At 49.7% G+C, this 14,073-nt stretch overlaps 1 protein-coding gene and 1 long non-coding RNA gene across 7 annotated transcripts in view; one reads left to right on the forward strand and one right to left on the reverse strand.

Moving 5' to 3' along the window:
• The window catches only part of Golga3 (golgin A3), a 45,278-nt gene extending 37,697 nt beyond the window's left edge, over positions 1–7,581 (forward strand). For all 5 annotated transcript variants that reach the window (XM_015505614.2, XM_015505615.2, XM_048785855.1 and 2 more), the window contains exons 19-24: positions 1,146–1,285; positions 1,925–2,057; positions 2,363–2,485; positions 2,932–3,093; positions 3,717–3,880; positions 4,511–7,581. In XM_015505614.2, coding sequence (XP_015361100.1) covers positions 1,146–1,285; positions 1,925–2,057; positions 2,363–2,485; positions 2,932–3,093; positions 3,717–3,880; positions 4,511–4,682 — 894 coding nt within the window. In that variant the 3' untranslated portion in view covers positions 4,683–7,581. The remainder of the gene's footprint in view (positions 1–1,145; positions 1,286–1,924; positions 2,058–2,362; positions 2,486–2,931; positions 3,094–3,716; positions 3,881–4,510) is intronic.
• A 296-nt stretch (positions 7,582–7,877) lies between these two features.
• LOC107159094 lies at positions 7,878–14,073 on the reverse strand. 2 transcript variants are annotated; one of them, XR_001505696.2, is made up of 3 exons: positions 14,002–14,073; positions 11,086–11,260; positions 7,878–10,501 (listed from the first exon to the last, which is right to left on the reverse strand). It is a non-coding gene; the product is annotated as an uncharacterized LOC107159094 (long non-coding RNA). The 2 variants fall into 2 exon arrangements; XR_007341496.1 differs by lacking the exon at positions 14,002–14,073 and having other exon boundaries at positions 7,878–8,091; positions 10,328–10,501; positions 11,086–13,649.

Genomic DNA, 14,073 nt, shown 5'->3' on the forward strand with positions numbered 1-14,073 from the left:
GGGTCCTGTGATGGCTCCTCTGACCTTAGGGGTCCATGCAAAGAGAGAGAGGAGCATTTGCCGAACCCTTTTATTGGGAAGAAGCCATTCAAATGAGGTAGGATTACAAGGGAACCCGTGAGTGTAGCTCAACCCTTCTGGGTGCCGCCTACACCTAGGGCCACTCCCAGGGCCACACCTCATTATCCCAGTGAGGGAAAAGACTGAATCAGGAGCCATGGCACTACTGCACCAGACTACAGTGATCTTTCAGATCCCTGTGGTGCATCAGGACTTAAAGATGAGTGCATTTGGAGTGGCTCCCCAAATATAGCCCCCTGGGTTCAATCCCCAGTGCCACAATCGATCAATCAATCAATCGGTCAATAAATAGAAAGAAATTCATAATAAAAATACTGGGGGAAATGATATATGCAGGCTTCAATTTCTTTTTCTTTGGTACCAGGGATTGAACCCAGGGGTACTTTACCACTGAGCCACATGCCACATCCCTAGCCCTTTTATTTTTTATTTTGAGACACGATCTTGCTAAGTTGCTGATCTGACCTTGAACTTGGGATCCTTCTGCCTCAGCTTCCCAAGTCACTGGGATTACAGGCATGTGCCACTATGCCCAGCTATTACAAATGCTTTTGTTAAATTTTATTTTAAAATAAAGTACTTGGTAGGACAATTAGACAAGAAAATTAAAGTATTAGGAAAAAATATAAATGTTTGTGATACTTATACTTATCTTTTTGGAAATATTGAGAGAATTTATTTTAACAGCAGTGAGATTTCAGAAAGGAGACTAGTTACATCATAAATAGAATTAACAGCCTGTTAGAGGGTATAATGCAAAAGTAGATTGCTCTCAGAATGCACAAGCTGTGGATAAACTCAACTAGAAACATGCAGATATGCTGGAAGAATTTGGAAACTGTTTAGACTATGGGAACCATGAATAGACCTGTAAATTTGATAGGCACTAGCAACCACTTCTGATGCACTCCCCCGTGCTGAGCATTGGGACAGGGGATTGGTGGGGCTTCAGTGCTGGTGCTTGGGCACCATTGAGCCTTGGGTGTCCTATCCAGAAAAAGGTATTTCTCTGTCTCTGTGTGTTTATTTCATCATTATAACATCAGCTTCCTGCCTCCTTCCAGGTGGCTGCTGCCAGGGCAGAAGCTGGACACAACCGCCGCCACTTCAAGGCAGCCGCTTTGGAGCTGAGCGAAGTGAAGAAGGAGCTGCAAGCCAAGGAGCACCTTGTGCGGACGCTGCAGGCTGAGGCCGACGAGCTCCAGTGAGTGCCAGGGCCTGGGGAGGGCCAGCACTGCCAGTTGGGGACCATGCGCGTGCAGTGCATCCTGAGCAGGCAGAGCTGTGTGAACCCCTTCCAGGTCTCTAGTTCACACCCACATGGGGAGACTCCTGCCTGCTACCAAATTGCTGAGTACTGAGGGGCCAGTCCCAGTGGCCTGACCCCCTCTGAGAAAGCCCAGGCTTCACTGTGGTTGCCTCACTCCTTCCTGCCTTGCTTGACCTTCCCAAGACAGAAGCTGCCCAGGGCAAAGACTCACCCCTGGGACTGTGCCCTGGACACTGAGAGGATCACTGATCTCACTAGTGCAGCACAGTCAGACACGTAGAGGGTCTGGCTGTGCCATGCCCAGAGCTGCGCACGCACACACACACGAGCAGCTCTAGAGGTCCCTCTCACTGGATCTTGGAATGGTCACTCAGCACCATAATATGAATTGTATGAACAATGCATGTCTCTTGGAGGACTTTGCAGGGTTGGCCAAGGCACCCAGTCATCCATTGTCTCTGGGGAGCAGTCTGGGTCTCACCAGGATGGCCATAATCCACAGGCTTCATTTTAGAATGGGGTGGCAAGTTGGGAGGATGCTGACATTTCATTCTTACCTTTTTTTAATGCCAGGATTCGGGAGGGGAAACATTCCCAGGAAATAGCACAGTTCCAGGCAGAGCTGGCAGAGGCCCGGACTCAGCTTCAGCTCCTGCAGAAGCAGCTGGACATGCAGCTCAGCCAGGAGCCCACAGGGAGCCAAGAGGTGAGAGCTGGGCCCTATCTGCTTGGAGAATAATTTTTTTTCCCTAAATATGATATTAAAAGATGTGCAGAAACCAGGTGCAGGGGTGCACACCTGTAATCCCTGCGATTTGGGAGGCCAAGGCAAGAGGATTGCGAGTTTAAAGCCAGCCTAGGCAACTAAGTGAGACCCTGTTTAAAAATAAAATAAAGGGTGGGAATGTAACTCAGTGGTAGAATGTCCCTGGGTTCAATCCCCAGCACCACCAAAAACAGAAGAATGCCTCTTTAACGTTTTCTTGATCATGTGACTTTTTTCCACTTTAGATGGAAAATCTCAAATGGGAGTTGGATCAGAAAGAGCGAGAAATCCAGTCCTTGAAGCAGCAGCTGGACTTGACAGAGCAACAGGGCAGGAAGGAGCTGGAAGGAACACAGCAGTCATTGCAGGTGACCATCCCCAGACTCTAGGGGGCAGTTGCTGCAGGTGGCTATCATGCAGGTGGACTGCGGGCTCTGGAGTTTGAGAGTATGCAGGGTGTGATCATCACTAGATCCTTCACAGCCTGGAGAACTGGAGAGGGAACTGCTGGGCTGGAAACATCCTGTGATTCACTGTGTAAAAGTCAGGCCCTCACCTGCCCATTGGTGCATGCTTACAATCCCAGCAACCTGGGAGGCTGAGGCAGGAGGATTTCAAGTTTAGCAAGGCCCTGTCTCAGAACAAGTCCTGACTTGAACCCGGAGGTACACTTCCTGACTCAGAGGAAGTGTACCTCCGGGTTCAATCACTAGTACCAAAAAAGAAAAAAGAAGAGTCCTTCGGAACTGACATAGAAACAGATCTTAGCAATGTTTAATCATTCCCTTTTCTGAATCCAAATCTACTTTTCTAGAATATCAAGTCTGAGTTGGAGACGGTGCAGGAAGACCTGTCCATGACCCAGAAGGATAAATTTATGCTTCAAGCCAAAGTGTCGGAACTGAAGAGCAACATGAAGACTCTGCTTCAGCAGAACCAGCAGCTGCAGCTGGACCTCCGGCACCGTGTGGCCAAGGTGGTATCCAGGCCCACCACCTTTCAGGCTGACTGACTATGCCCGAGGTTTTCCTGAGCGAGAGGCTGGCAGACTTTCTAGGCACGCACACATGGCCACTACATGAGATGATATGGGGCAGCTGCTAGGGCAGAGTCCTAGTTTGGTGCCTTTTACAGTAGAATGTTGGCTTTTCCAAAATTCAAATTCCTTCTGCACTCCATCTTCGGGAGTTGTCACAGGGGCAGGGGCAGAGAATTCTCTCAGGCATCATTTGCTATCTGTGGAAGAGTTTTGGGTTTAGAGAGTCTGAGCAGCTGGGAAATGTACCTGATTTCCTAGGGAAGCCCAGTGTCGAGGCTGTGGGTTTAGGGGATGCTCTTGAATGAGGCTCTAGGGTCCGGTGGGTCCTCCCAAGGGTCTGGGCTCAGGTTGTTTGCGTTTAGTGTGTGCATTCGGAATTGAGCTGTTTACCAGCCAACTTCTTCAACTCCTGTGATAGTCGTGCTGTGCTGATGCGAAGGCTAGGACAGTCTTCTTTCTGGGGTCTTCTGTCATGTGGGGGTCTTCTGGCTCCTGTTGTGACAGCAGTAACTGGTGGGGGGTGGACACGGGGAAACTAATGACATGTTTTTCATGAACAGAGGAAGGAGCCAAAAGGTGAGGCCAACTCCCCAGGCCCTGCAACACCCATCAGGATCCCAGACTGCCCCGTCCCAGCCTCGCTGCTGGAGGAGCTGCTGCGGCCTCCACCCGCCGTGAGCAAGGAGCCCCTCAAGAACCTCAACAGCTGTCTGCAGCAGCTCAAGTACGGTCCACATTCTGTGCTTTTAAAACAAATGGCTTGTCTGGCTGGAGGAGCTCTTCGTGCCACAGGGCGTGCCCACAGTGGGGGGCAAGCTTGCTCACAGGCAGGCCCTCACGCCACACCAGGCCAACGCTGCTCAGAGCAGACTGCTCTGACCAGCCTTTGGAGTGTGAGACCACACATATTGTGCCTGTGCACTGTGGGTTGAGCCTCCTGACTCAGGACAGCAGAGGCCAGCGTCGCAGAGCACAGCCACCTGGGAGACCTCATAGGTGATACTGGGGGTGCAAGTCACACTGCACTGGCCTTGGGGGACAGCTTCCACACAGCAACTTGGCTGGCCTCGGGCACTTAGGTCTCTGTTTCACACGGTCCCAGTGGAGGTAGGGCTCTCCCTGAAGCAGACACCTAAGCTAGACAGTATGCTGGTCTCCACACAGAACAGAGAACAATGCTGAGAGCCCCGACCTATGACTGCAGCTGATTTTGTGGGACTGTGATAGAGATCCACTGTCATGCAGACACGGGGGATCCTGCTACCACACCTGAGCTTGGTAGGGGCTGTGAGTGTTGGCTCCTGCTTGGCCCTCATGTGACCTGGGTTTCTCATGCTTCCTCCCATCTCCCCAGGCAGGAGATGGACAGTCTGCAGCGCCAGATGGAGGAGCACACCTTCACTGTGCACGAGTCCCTGTCCTCTTGGACGCAGGTGGAAGGCCCCGCAGGAGAGCAGGTGAACCCCAGGGCAAACCCAAGGCAACAAGGTGGAAGCCGGGCTCCCCAAGGAGGACTGGACCAGTGACTGCACAGTGCTCACACCATGTGTACATAGCTGCTCCAAGGAACGCTCTTGCATTAGTGCTACTCCTTTGATGGTGTGCTCTGCATTTTCTGAGAGTGAAATTTGAGTTTTGCTTTTGCCTTTGATGAAGAGTGAAACAACAGAAGGAGAGTTGAGGATTAGAGGAGTAGTCGTTTGAAATCACAAATGGCTTCCCACGAAGTAGCCAGACCTCAGGCCTGGCTTCGGGCTCAGTGAGGACTTGTATCTGTCTGACAGGTTATTTGCAGAAGGGGGCATCTTTGATTGACAGGGATGCTGCTCGTGGAGGGCCATGCCAGCAGCCAGCCCCTGCAGAGACTGTTCAGTAGGATCCTCGGGCAGCACATCCGGGCAGGCTGGGTGCGATTCTCACTGTCCTGTCCACTTAATAAGAGCTCTCCTTTTCTGCAGAATGAATTTTTATTTGCACCTTTGGATTTTTATTTCATTTTTTTCAATAGCCATCCCACAATAGGATGTACATAGAAATACTGAAAATCATAACCTTTTAAAAGCATATGCCTATATTATTTAAGAAGAATCTAATTGTCTTTTTTTGATTGCCTTTTGAAAAATTACTGTTGGAAAATAATGTACACGTAGGATGTAGGGATATCAGAAAATTATATTTTAAGAAGCATAGTTATTTTATTTACTCTACCTTCTAAAACCAAACATTCTTGCCCAGAGGAGGCTCCTTGTTCTAATTTTACTTTTTCCTGAGGGTTTTTGCTTCCTGCCCAGTGGTCTTCCTAAGTTTGTGACATAGGCCTGTCAGGTGCTGGCCCTGTGTGGGCCCACCCACTTTGGCTGACCACTGTGCTGGAGCAGGTGGGACCTTCAGTCAAGCCCAGTGGTCCTAACAATCCCCAGGGGAAGAGGTCCTAACATGTGTGGGTCACAGGCTTCTTGCTGTGCCCCCCACACCATGGTCATCAGGAGGCGCTGGTGTTGCCAGTGTCACCTGGTCAGAGGCCATGTCTGGAAGAGACATGGTGCCAGGGGAAGGCAGCTGTGGTCTCTTGAGGAATAGGAGGTTCAGAGACAAGTGCCTCTTCCCTGTGGCACGTTTTCCACCTAGAGGCAGTGCTGTATATGCCAGCTGACTGGGAGAGTCCAGGTCTTTGTTTCTCCCTCAGTGGCTAGGAAAATCTAAAAATAGTATTTATTGTTTCAAGGTAGGAAGGAGAAAAAGAGGGGAGGTCCAGGTGACCCTCGTTCAGATCTGCCAGTCTGCAGGTGAAGTTCTGTGGCAGGGACCCACCTAGGCTCTCTGTGTCAGCAGGGTATTGGTGTCCTGGAGAGAACAACATGGAGTTTCCAAGCAGTTTGTGGTATGTTGTTAGAAGGTTGATTGATACGGTTAAAGTGGCATCACCATAAAGATGTGTGGCTTTTAAAAAAGTATTCCCTAGCAAATATTAGAACTTGTAAAATGTATATATCATCTGTACAGGGTTAATCTTGAAATGATACTTGAAAATTTCATTTTAAGTATATTTTATTTCTTAAGTTAGAAATTGTTTCTGACTAAATTGTTCTTGCATCATTAGAAAAGAAAAATGGAAGTTTATGTTCTTATTTATTTTGGCTGTTACCTTTTGTCTAATCTGAGGCAGGACACGTCCCTGGACTCACTGGGTGGCATGGCTGCCTTCTCCCTCTGTCTCAGCAGTCTCTGCACAAGCTCCCATTTTTTCCTCCTAAGAGAGGATGTGCTCGTGGCCACCACTGGGCCCCATGTCTGTCCCCCTCCCTTGCTTGGCATTCCTGGGCCTCACCTACCCTAGCTATCACTGCCCCGTGTGGGGCCCTGGCCAGCACTTCTGGGTTCCACCAAGGACCTGGCCTGTCTTGGCTCAGCCTGTGTCCTCAGTGGCCAGTGCAGCTGTGGCTTGAAGCTCATGCTGGAGCTGCCACTGCCCTTACGTTCTTTGAGGTTTTCTCGCTGCTGTTTTGGAAGGTTGAAGGCACTTTTCTGTCTCCAGGGGATCCCAGTTGGAACGAATGTTCCTCTGGGTGAAGTGCAAGTGATGGGTCTGGGTCTGGAGTGTGGTTCTGCCAGGGTGGCTGTTGTCTGCATGGTGTTCGCCCTGTCCTGTTGCACGGAGCCATGGTACATAGTTCAGGATGCCATTGCCTGGATTGCAGTGGGTCTCTGTTGATCTTTTTCTATGGTACCCATCAGATTGATGCCCCACACATCTTGCAGATTTATATGGCTTCGTTCCTCTTTAGAAGATGTTTTGATAGATGGCAGCTGACTACCCAGGCCTGTGTCAGGGAGAGGGGCAGCCTATGGGCAGCCTCTGTGCTGGGATCGGGAAGCTTGTGGCTTGCCCTCGGTGGAAGGCTTATTCTCTGCAAAAGCCACAGCCTACAACATTACCATGGCACAGATTCCTATTTACATTTTTTTTTTTAAACAAAAACTATCAAGTGTCAAGGTTCTGGGAATGAAAGGGACCAGCGTATCTGAAAGGGAAGAGTACTGGAGCCTTCCTACCAAGGACCCAGCAACATCGATGCCTGTGGTGTGGGATCTTGGGCCTCATGCTAACAAGATCTCATTCTGTGGTGGTCTCAGGTTCTGATCAGATTCTTGAGGGTCCGTGTTTTAGAGGATCTAGGAAGTTCGTTGTTCACTGCCTTCTGCTGTTCCCTCATTTCTCATTCAGAGTTAGTCATTTCTATAAAAAAATCTTCTCACAAAAGGAGTCACTAGCTGGGGGCTGTTTGTGTGAAAGGTGTCACTGTGTGCAACAGATTGTAACTTTAAAAAGCATGTTGATTTTTTTTTTTTTATAATATAAGCGTGCTTGGGAATTCCTTAAATTTTGTGCAATAAACTATTTTTGGTAAAGGTTTTCATATTTTATCGAGGGCATCATTGTGATATTTACATTTTGTCATTTGGGAGTGACTTTGTCATCTCTGTTGTCACACCCTGTTGTGTGTTAAGGAAATGCTGTTCTGCCGAGTTTATGGCAGGACGTGGAGTCTGGCTCCCTGTTGTTGCTGTGGATCTGCACTTGACCGGCCATCACATGGGCCGGGAGAGAAAGGGGCACGTGAGGCCACAGCTGGAGCATCTGCCTGAGGCTTCCTGGCCAGGTTTTTTTTTTTTTTTTTCCTTTCTGAGATGTATTTCTTTAAAATAAGTCATACAAATGGTTACAGTCACAAACATGATTTTAACCAAAGTATTGCTAGCCTACCACATCAGCAGGACAGCGCAACACGGGCAGGACTTCAACGCCGCCTTCCCCAGTCAGTGCAGGGAGCTCCTGGCGCCCCTTCCTCTGAGCTGCTTGAGATGCCGTCTCCATTTCGAATAAGGGGGTTTATGCCAAAATCAGGAAAAGAGCTGTTGTTTTTCTGAATCATTCTAAAAATAAGACAAGCAGGGAGAAAAGACAGTGCACTGTGCCACATGAAGGAAACAGGAAGGACCCAAGTCCTGAGAAGGGGCTCCAGCGTCCAGCAGAGGGAGCTGAAGACTGTACACAGACAAGACGTCCATGATAGAATTAACTACTTAACTTTTGCTCAAAAGGACCGCAAAGGACACAGGACAGTGAGCCAGCCCATGGGACAGGACAACTACAGTCAACACGGGAGGCTGCACTGCCTTTCGCCCTGCCTATACCTGGGCCAGTCTCTGGGGCGCCAGGGCCCTGGGCACTTCTCGGCACACTCCTGGCTGAGGTGCAAGACGCCTTGAGGCTCACCGCTCCCGGCAGACTACAGCTGGTCTCTGTCCACCTTGAGCATGACAATTTGCTGGCCAGAGTCCTGCACGCCAGCTGCAGCTCTACCAGGTGGTCCCCGAGAACACGGGTCATGACACTCCCATCTCAGCACTGTGGCTCTCCAGTGTCTTTTTTTTTTTTTGTACTGGGAATTGAACCCAGGGGCACTCGACCACTGAGCACACCCGCAGCCCTATTTTGTATTTTATGTAGAGACAAGGTCTCACTGAGTTGCTAAGTGCCTCCCATTGCTAAGGCTGGCTTTGAACTTTCCATCCTCCTGCCTCAGCCTTCCCAGCCTCATGCGTGACATACCTTGTTCCCCAGTCTCTCTCGTCTTTTTCGTTCCTTTCCTTTCTGTACTAGGATTGAACCCAGGGGTGCTCTACCACTGGGACACATCCCCAGGCTTTTTTTTTTTTTTTTTTAAGATAGGTTCCCACTAAATTGGCCAGGCTGGCCTGGAACTCTCCATCCTACCTCTGCCTCCCAAGTAGCTAGGACTATGCCACCATGATTGTCCCACCCTTTATTTGAGGTCTGCTGACTGCAGTGCTGCAGTCTAACAATGCCCTGGCCACCTTTTCTGCCTTAACTTCTTTAGGCATTGAGGTTGCACTGTTTCTGTATGCAGTGACCATGAGGGGTTTTATGTTTTCAGAACTATTTCCAGCTGTATAAAAAGTTGGTAAGTGTTTGCAGGCACAGAACTAGTTGGCATATTAATCTTTGTTAAATAGCTGCTCTGTGCTCCAGTCTCTTACAGTCAGGATGTGGGAGTGGACTTTGGTGGGACTTACTTTGGTGGGCTTTGCGGGGGACTGTCAGGGATGACCACACCCTACCTGCGTACAGCTGCCACCCAGTTAATCCTTATCAGTGGATTAATCTGCCGATTGGTTCACCCTAAAATCTAATCATTTCACCTCTGGAAATTCTTGCTTGCCTCACTTAAGAGCTTTTGGGGGATTCTTCACATCTAACCTGTAATGACAAATGACGCAGACTCTGAGTAAGTGTGCTATGACAAAGTCATTCCTCCTGGAAACAGTGGGGTGGTGTTAACTGTGTTGTCAAGAGCTGGGGTGCAGCTCAGTAAGAGCACTCTCTTGGCCTGGATTCAGTCTCTAATACCAGGCATTTTTCCTTTAAACTGTTGACAAGCCATCTGTGCTATTCTTTGTCTCGCTGTCCAGGGGGCCCAAATGCACACTGTCTCCATCCCCACAACCCTTAGGATGGAGCAGACTCAAGCCTGGCCCACCACACTCTGGCCAGTGACTGCAGGCCATCTGCATTTCCATGCTCCATCTGCAGCTAAAGTTAGGCCTGAAGATGGTGCCTCCAGGAGCCTGAGAGTGGGGGGATCTGGAGCATTGGCCCCTCTCTGAAGACAGAGCTGTGTGTGGTGGCGGGGCAGCTTAGCAGGCTGAGCCAAAGACCCTCCCATTTAGTCCTCCTCCACCTGGGATTGCAGCAAGTGGCTTGTGGCTTTCTCACACATAATCTCTGCAATGTCACCTTCACAGCAGAATAGTTTTGAGTGTCACATCTGAATACCCTCAAGTGTGGCAGAGTTCTGTCAAGGGACAGACAGTCCATAGGGAGGTGTGTTTGTGTGTTCAAAGGTCTCTTCTGAGACCTTTGAACACACAAACACAGAGGTTTCCAGAGACTTGCAGGGGGTCCTGGGATGGAGCTCTACCACTGGGCTACTTACCCAGTCCTTCTTTCTTTGAGAGAGGGTCTTGTTCAGTTGCCCTGCTGGCCTCCTGCTGCAGCCTCCCAAGCAACAGAGATGACAGGTGTGCACCACCCAGCATGCAGACTGGACAGACCAAGGTGCTTTTCCCTAGTACTTGGATGCCTCACCTTCATCCAACCCGCAGAGCGCTTCCTTTGGCCTCCATGTGTGGGACAGGTGCTCTAGCACCTGCAGGACCCACCTTAGCATTTTGGGCCCTGCTTCAGTGCGTCATTTCCTTGGCTCTGTGTGCCTGCCAGTCTTACCACAAGATGTGAGAAATCCAGCTAAGGTAAAGAATGCTGAAAGTGAGAGAGGAAGGTGTCACTGGATGTTCCCGGATCCAGGGCTTATTCCAAAGCAGCCCCCTACCTCCCGTGGATTAATACTGCTTTGCCTCACCTGCCTCAGTTTATCATGAGGGTTAAATTGGAATATATATCTTTGGCTTATAAAGCATAAACCCTGGGGCTGTGAAGGGTCACTGGAAGTTCTTGGTGAGGCTCAGTCCACTGCTGCACTATGCCTACCTGGGCCATTTCCTCTGATGGTGCCAGCCTCCCTGAGTCTGCTCTGAGGTCACATCATGAAGGGAAGTTGCCTCAGGAGCATTCTTCCCCATGATGTCTCCACAGCTGGCTCTGGGCCAGCCTTCAGGTCCATCTGTGTGGCATGCACAGCCCCCATGGGCCTTTCCAGGGCACTTCTCGGGGCCTCCCCAAGTCCTCAGCCATGTCTGGGCCAAGGAGGCAGCTCCTGCCTCCCAGCACAGCCCCTCACCAAGGTCTTCACGCGCCACTAGGACACACAGGACCTCTGCCCCGTCCCATCAGGGACAAAGTGAAGCAGGAGTTCAGAAAACTATCACCAAGAAAGAGAGAAGTACCTCAAACCGCTCCTCCAAGGCTGCCATTCTTCCAGGCTTCATCTGCTCAGCCGTAGGAATCCAGCGCCACCTGGTGGGCAAATCCTCTCCCTCCTGCCTCATGGTAGATGGAGGCCAGCAGCAGAGCTGCTTACCTGGGGGTCTGACTCCTTCTGTTAACTGCACGTAGGTGGCACTGGGTGGGAGTTGAGGAGACGGTGCCATCAGGACCCCATCATGACAGTACAGTCAGAAACCCCAAACTCAAGTGACTGAAATGAGACACTGGTCTTGCCGGTGGCAGGTCAAGCATAAGAAAACTGATGAGGGAGGCTTCACAGCTCTGGGGAGGAGGACCACTGTCGGCTCTCAGGCACGGCTGTTGTGAAGCGTGGGCACGAGACCCTGGCTCTCCTGTTGCATGGAGCAGCCTAGGAGCTGGGCACCGCTTGCATCTGCTCCTTCCTGTGGCAGCACTTCTTGTAGAGGACATCTCTTCACCGTGGCTTATTCTCACGACGGTTCTCTCGGCACTCCAGGAACCCTGGGTGACTGGGAGACCTCTGCCCCACTGAGAGGCCTGTGTGTAGATACAAGCTGGCAGCCGGGCTCCAGCAATGACAGCTTCACAGGACAGAGGCTCTGTGGCCAGGGCATGGCACATGCTGCCTCACCTTCAAGACAGGTACTCATTCCTGCTTCACAGGAATCGAGTTTGTCACCTAAAGTCACCCAGAAGGCAGGTGATCTGGCTAGGCCTGGTTGGCCAGGCCTGGTGCTGTCACAAAGGCTGAATGGTAAATGTTGGGGACAGCCACGCTCACGGTACGATGCTCCCCAACTTAGGGTGGGGTTACCTGCTGCCTGATGAACTACTGTAAGTTGAAGGTAAGTTGGAAATGCACTCAACACACCTACCCCCAGCACCACTGCCCAGCCATGCAGCACACGCCCTAAGCCAGTGCTGGCTGAGAGCTGTCCTGCCGCTGCTGGCACTAGGAGGTTTTCTTGGAAAGCTGGCCACTTCATACCACGGGAAAGCTAAGAGGGTGTTAGAGTGGGCATGTCGATGCACACATGTGGTTCTAGCCACGCCCAGGCTGAAACTGGGAGATCTCCAGCTACAGCCCCTTCAGCAGCTCAGCAAGGTTGTGTCCAAAGAGTAAGGCTGGGGGTGTAGCTCAGTGGTGGAGCACCCCTGGGATGGATCCCTAGTACCACAACAGAACACAAAAGGGCATAGTACCAAATGGTAAGGCTTCATCTAACGTCATTCTGTAAAAAATGTTGGCATAAACCAAAAACCACCTTTCAGTATGTGGTTTTATGAGTCTGACAAATGTGTGCCATGGTGCCATAAACCCTAACAAGTGGCCCAAGGCTCCAGTCAGCACCCCACTGGGGCCAACTGCTGTCCTGAGGCTCACCACCATAAGCTCTGCCTATGCCTGCACTACCTTGTGGTCCTACACTAACAAGACAACTTCGAATCTGTCTACCCATGGATGACATTTGGGGTGTTCCCAGTTTTGAGGCTATTAGAATAACTTCACTATGGACATTTTCAAATGACCCTCTGTTAATTTCCATTTTCACTCCTGAGTAAGTTCCTAGGGCTGCACTGTTGAGCCACAGGGAGGTGGTCTTGGTTCCTTGGGTGGGGGGCTAGGGACTGTAACAAAGTGCTCTAAGGTGTGTGGCTTATAGACAATGGGAAACTTCTCAGTTCCTTTGGCTCGAAGTCCAATATCAAGACACCTGTAGACGCAGGATGCGTAAGGGCTGGGAAAGGCTAGGGGTCTTAGGCTCCTCTTCTAAGGGCTGTAATCCTATTTATGGGGGGCTCTGCCCTAGGATGGGATCACCTCCACTGGCCTCACATCCTGATACTATTACCTTGGGAGTTAGGGTTTCAACACATTAAGTTTGGAGGACATGAACATTCAGACAAGGGCAGAGTGACATCTGCAAAGTGGTTATCTCACTTTACACTCCCACTAGCAGTGTCTGAGAGTTGCAAACCTTCTACATTCCTCGTAAAATTTGATATTGTCATTCTCTTAATTTTAGCTATTCTTGAAGGTATAAAGCAGTATCCATTGTGTGTGTGTGTGTTTGGCAATACTGGGAATTAAATCCAGAGATACTTTACCACTGTGCTACATCTACAGCTTTAAGACTTTTTACTTTTTCATTTTGAGACTCTTACTGAATTGCCCAGGCTAGCCTCAAAGTTTGGATCCATCTGCCTGAGCCTGAGTGGCTGGAATTACAGATATGTGACAGACACTTGATTTCATTGTGATTTTAAATCACATTTCATTCTTTTCAAATTTACTAACCCTTTCTTCTTTGTTGTTCGATCAACTGTTAATACCATCCAGTCATTTTTTTTCTTTAATCTGTGTGTGTGCATGCACCCAGGGGTTCATTCTAAGCTTCATCCCCAGGGCACCCCCCATCAACTGTTGTTTTGAGACAGTATCTTGTTAAGTGCTGAGGCTGGCCTTGAACTTGTCATCCTCCTGCCTCAACCGACCCAGTTGCTGGAATTACAAGTGTGCATCACAGTGCCTAGCTCAGATTTTTTTTAAAATCAAGGACATCAATTATATCTTAAAATTTTCCATTAAACACATATATGCTGGGTGTGGTGGTACACGCCTGTAATTCCAGCTATTTAGGAGGCTGAGACAGGAGGATTTCAAGTTCAAGGCCAGCCTTAGCAGCTTAGCAAGATCCTGCCTCAAAAATACATATATATTATGAACTAATATATATATATATATATATATATATAGTTCATTATATTATTTATATATATACAGTTCATTATATTATATATATATGAATGAACGAACTAGGGATAAAGCGCCCCTGTGTTGAATCCCCCAGTAACACAGGCACAAAAAGTTACTATATAAATCTCGTACACACCTGACGGGTTTGAGAAGGGCAGGGCCCAGAAGCGCCGACCACAAGGGGCGGGACTGCGGGGGGGACGGCGGC

Source organism: Marmota marmota, unplaced genomic scaffold, assembly GCF_001458135.2.
Source record: "Marmota marmota marmota unplaced genomic scaffold, marMar, whole genome shotgun sequence".
Lineage (NCBI taxonomy): Eukaryota > Metazoa > Chordata > Mammalia > Rodentia > Sciuridae > Marmota > Marmota marmota.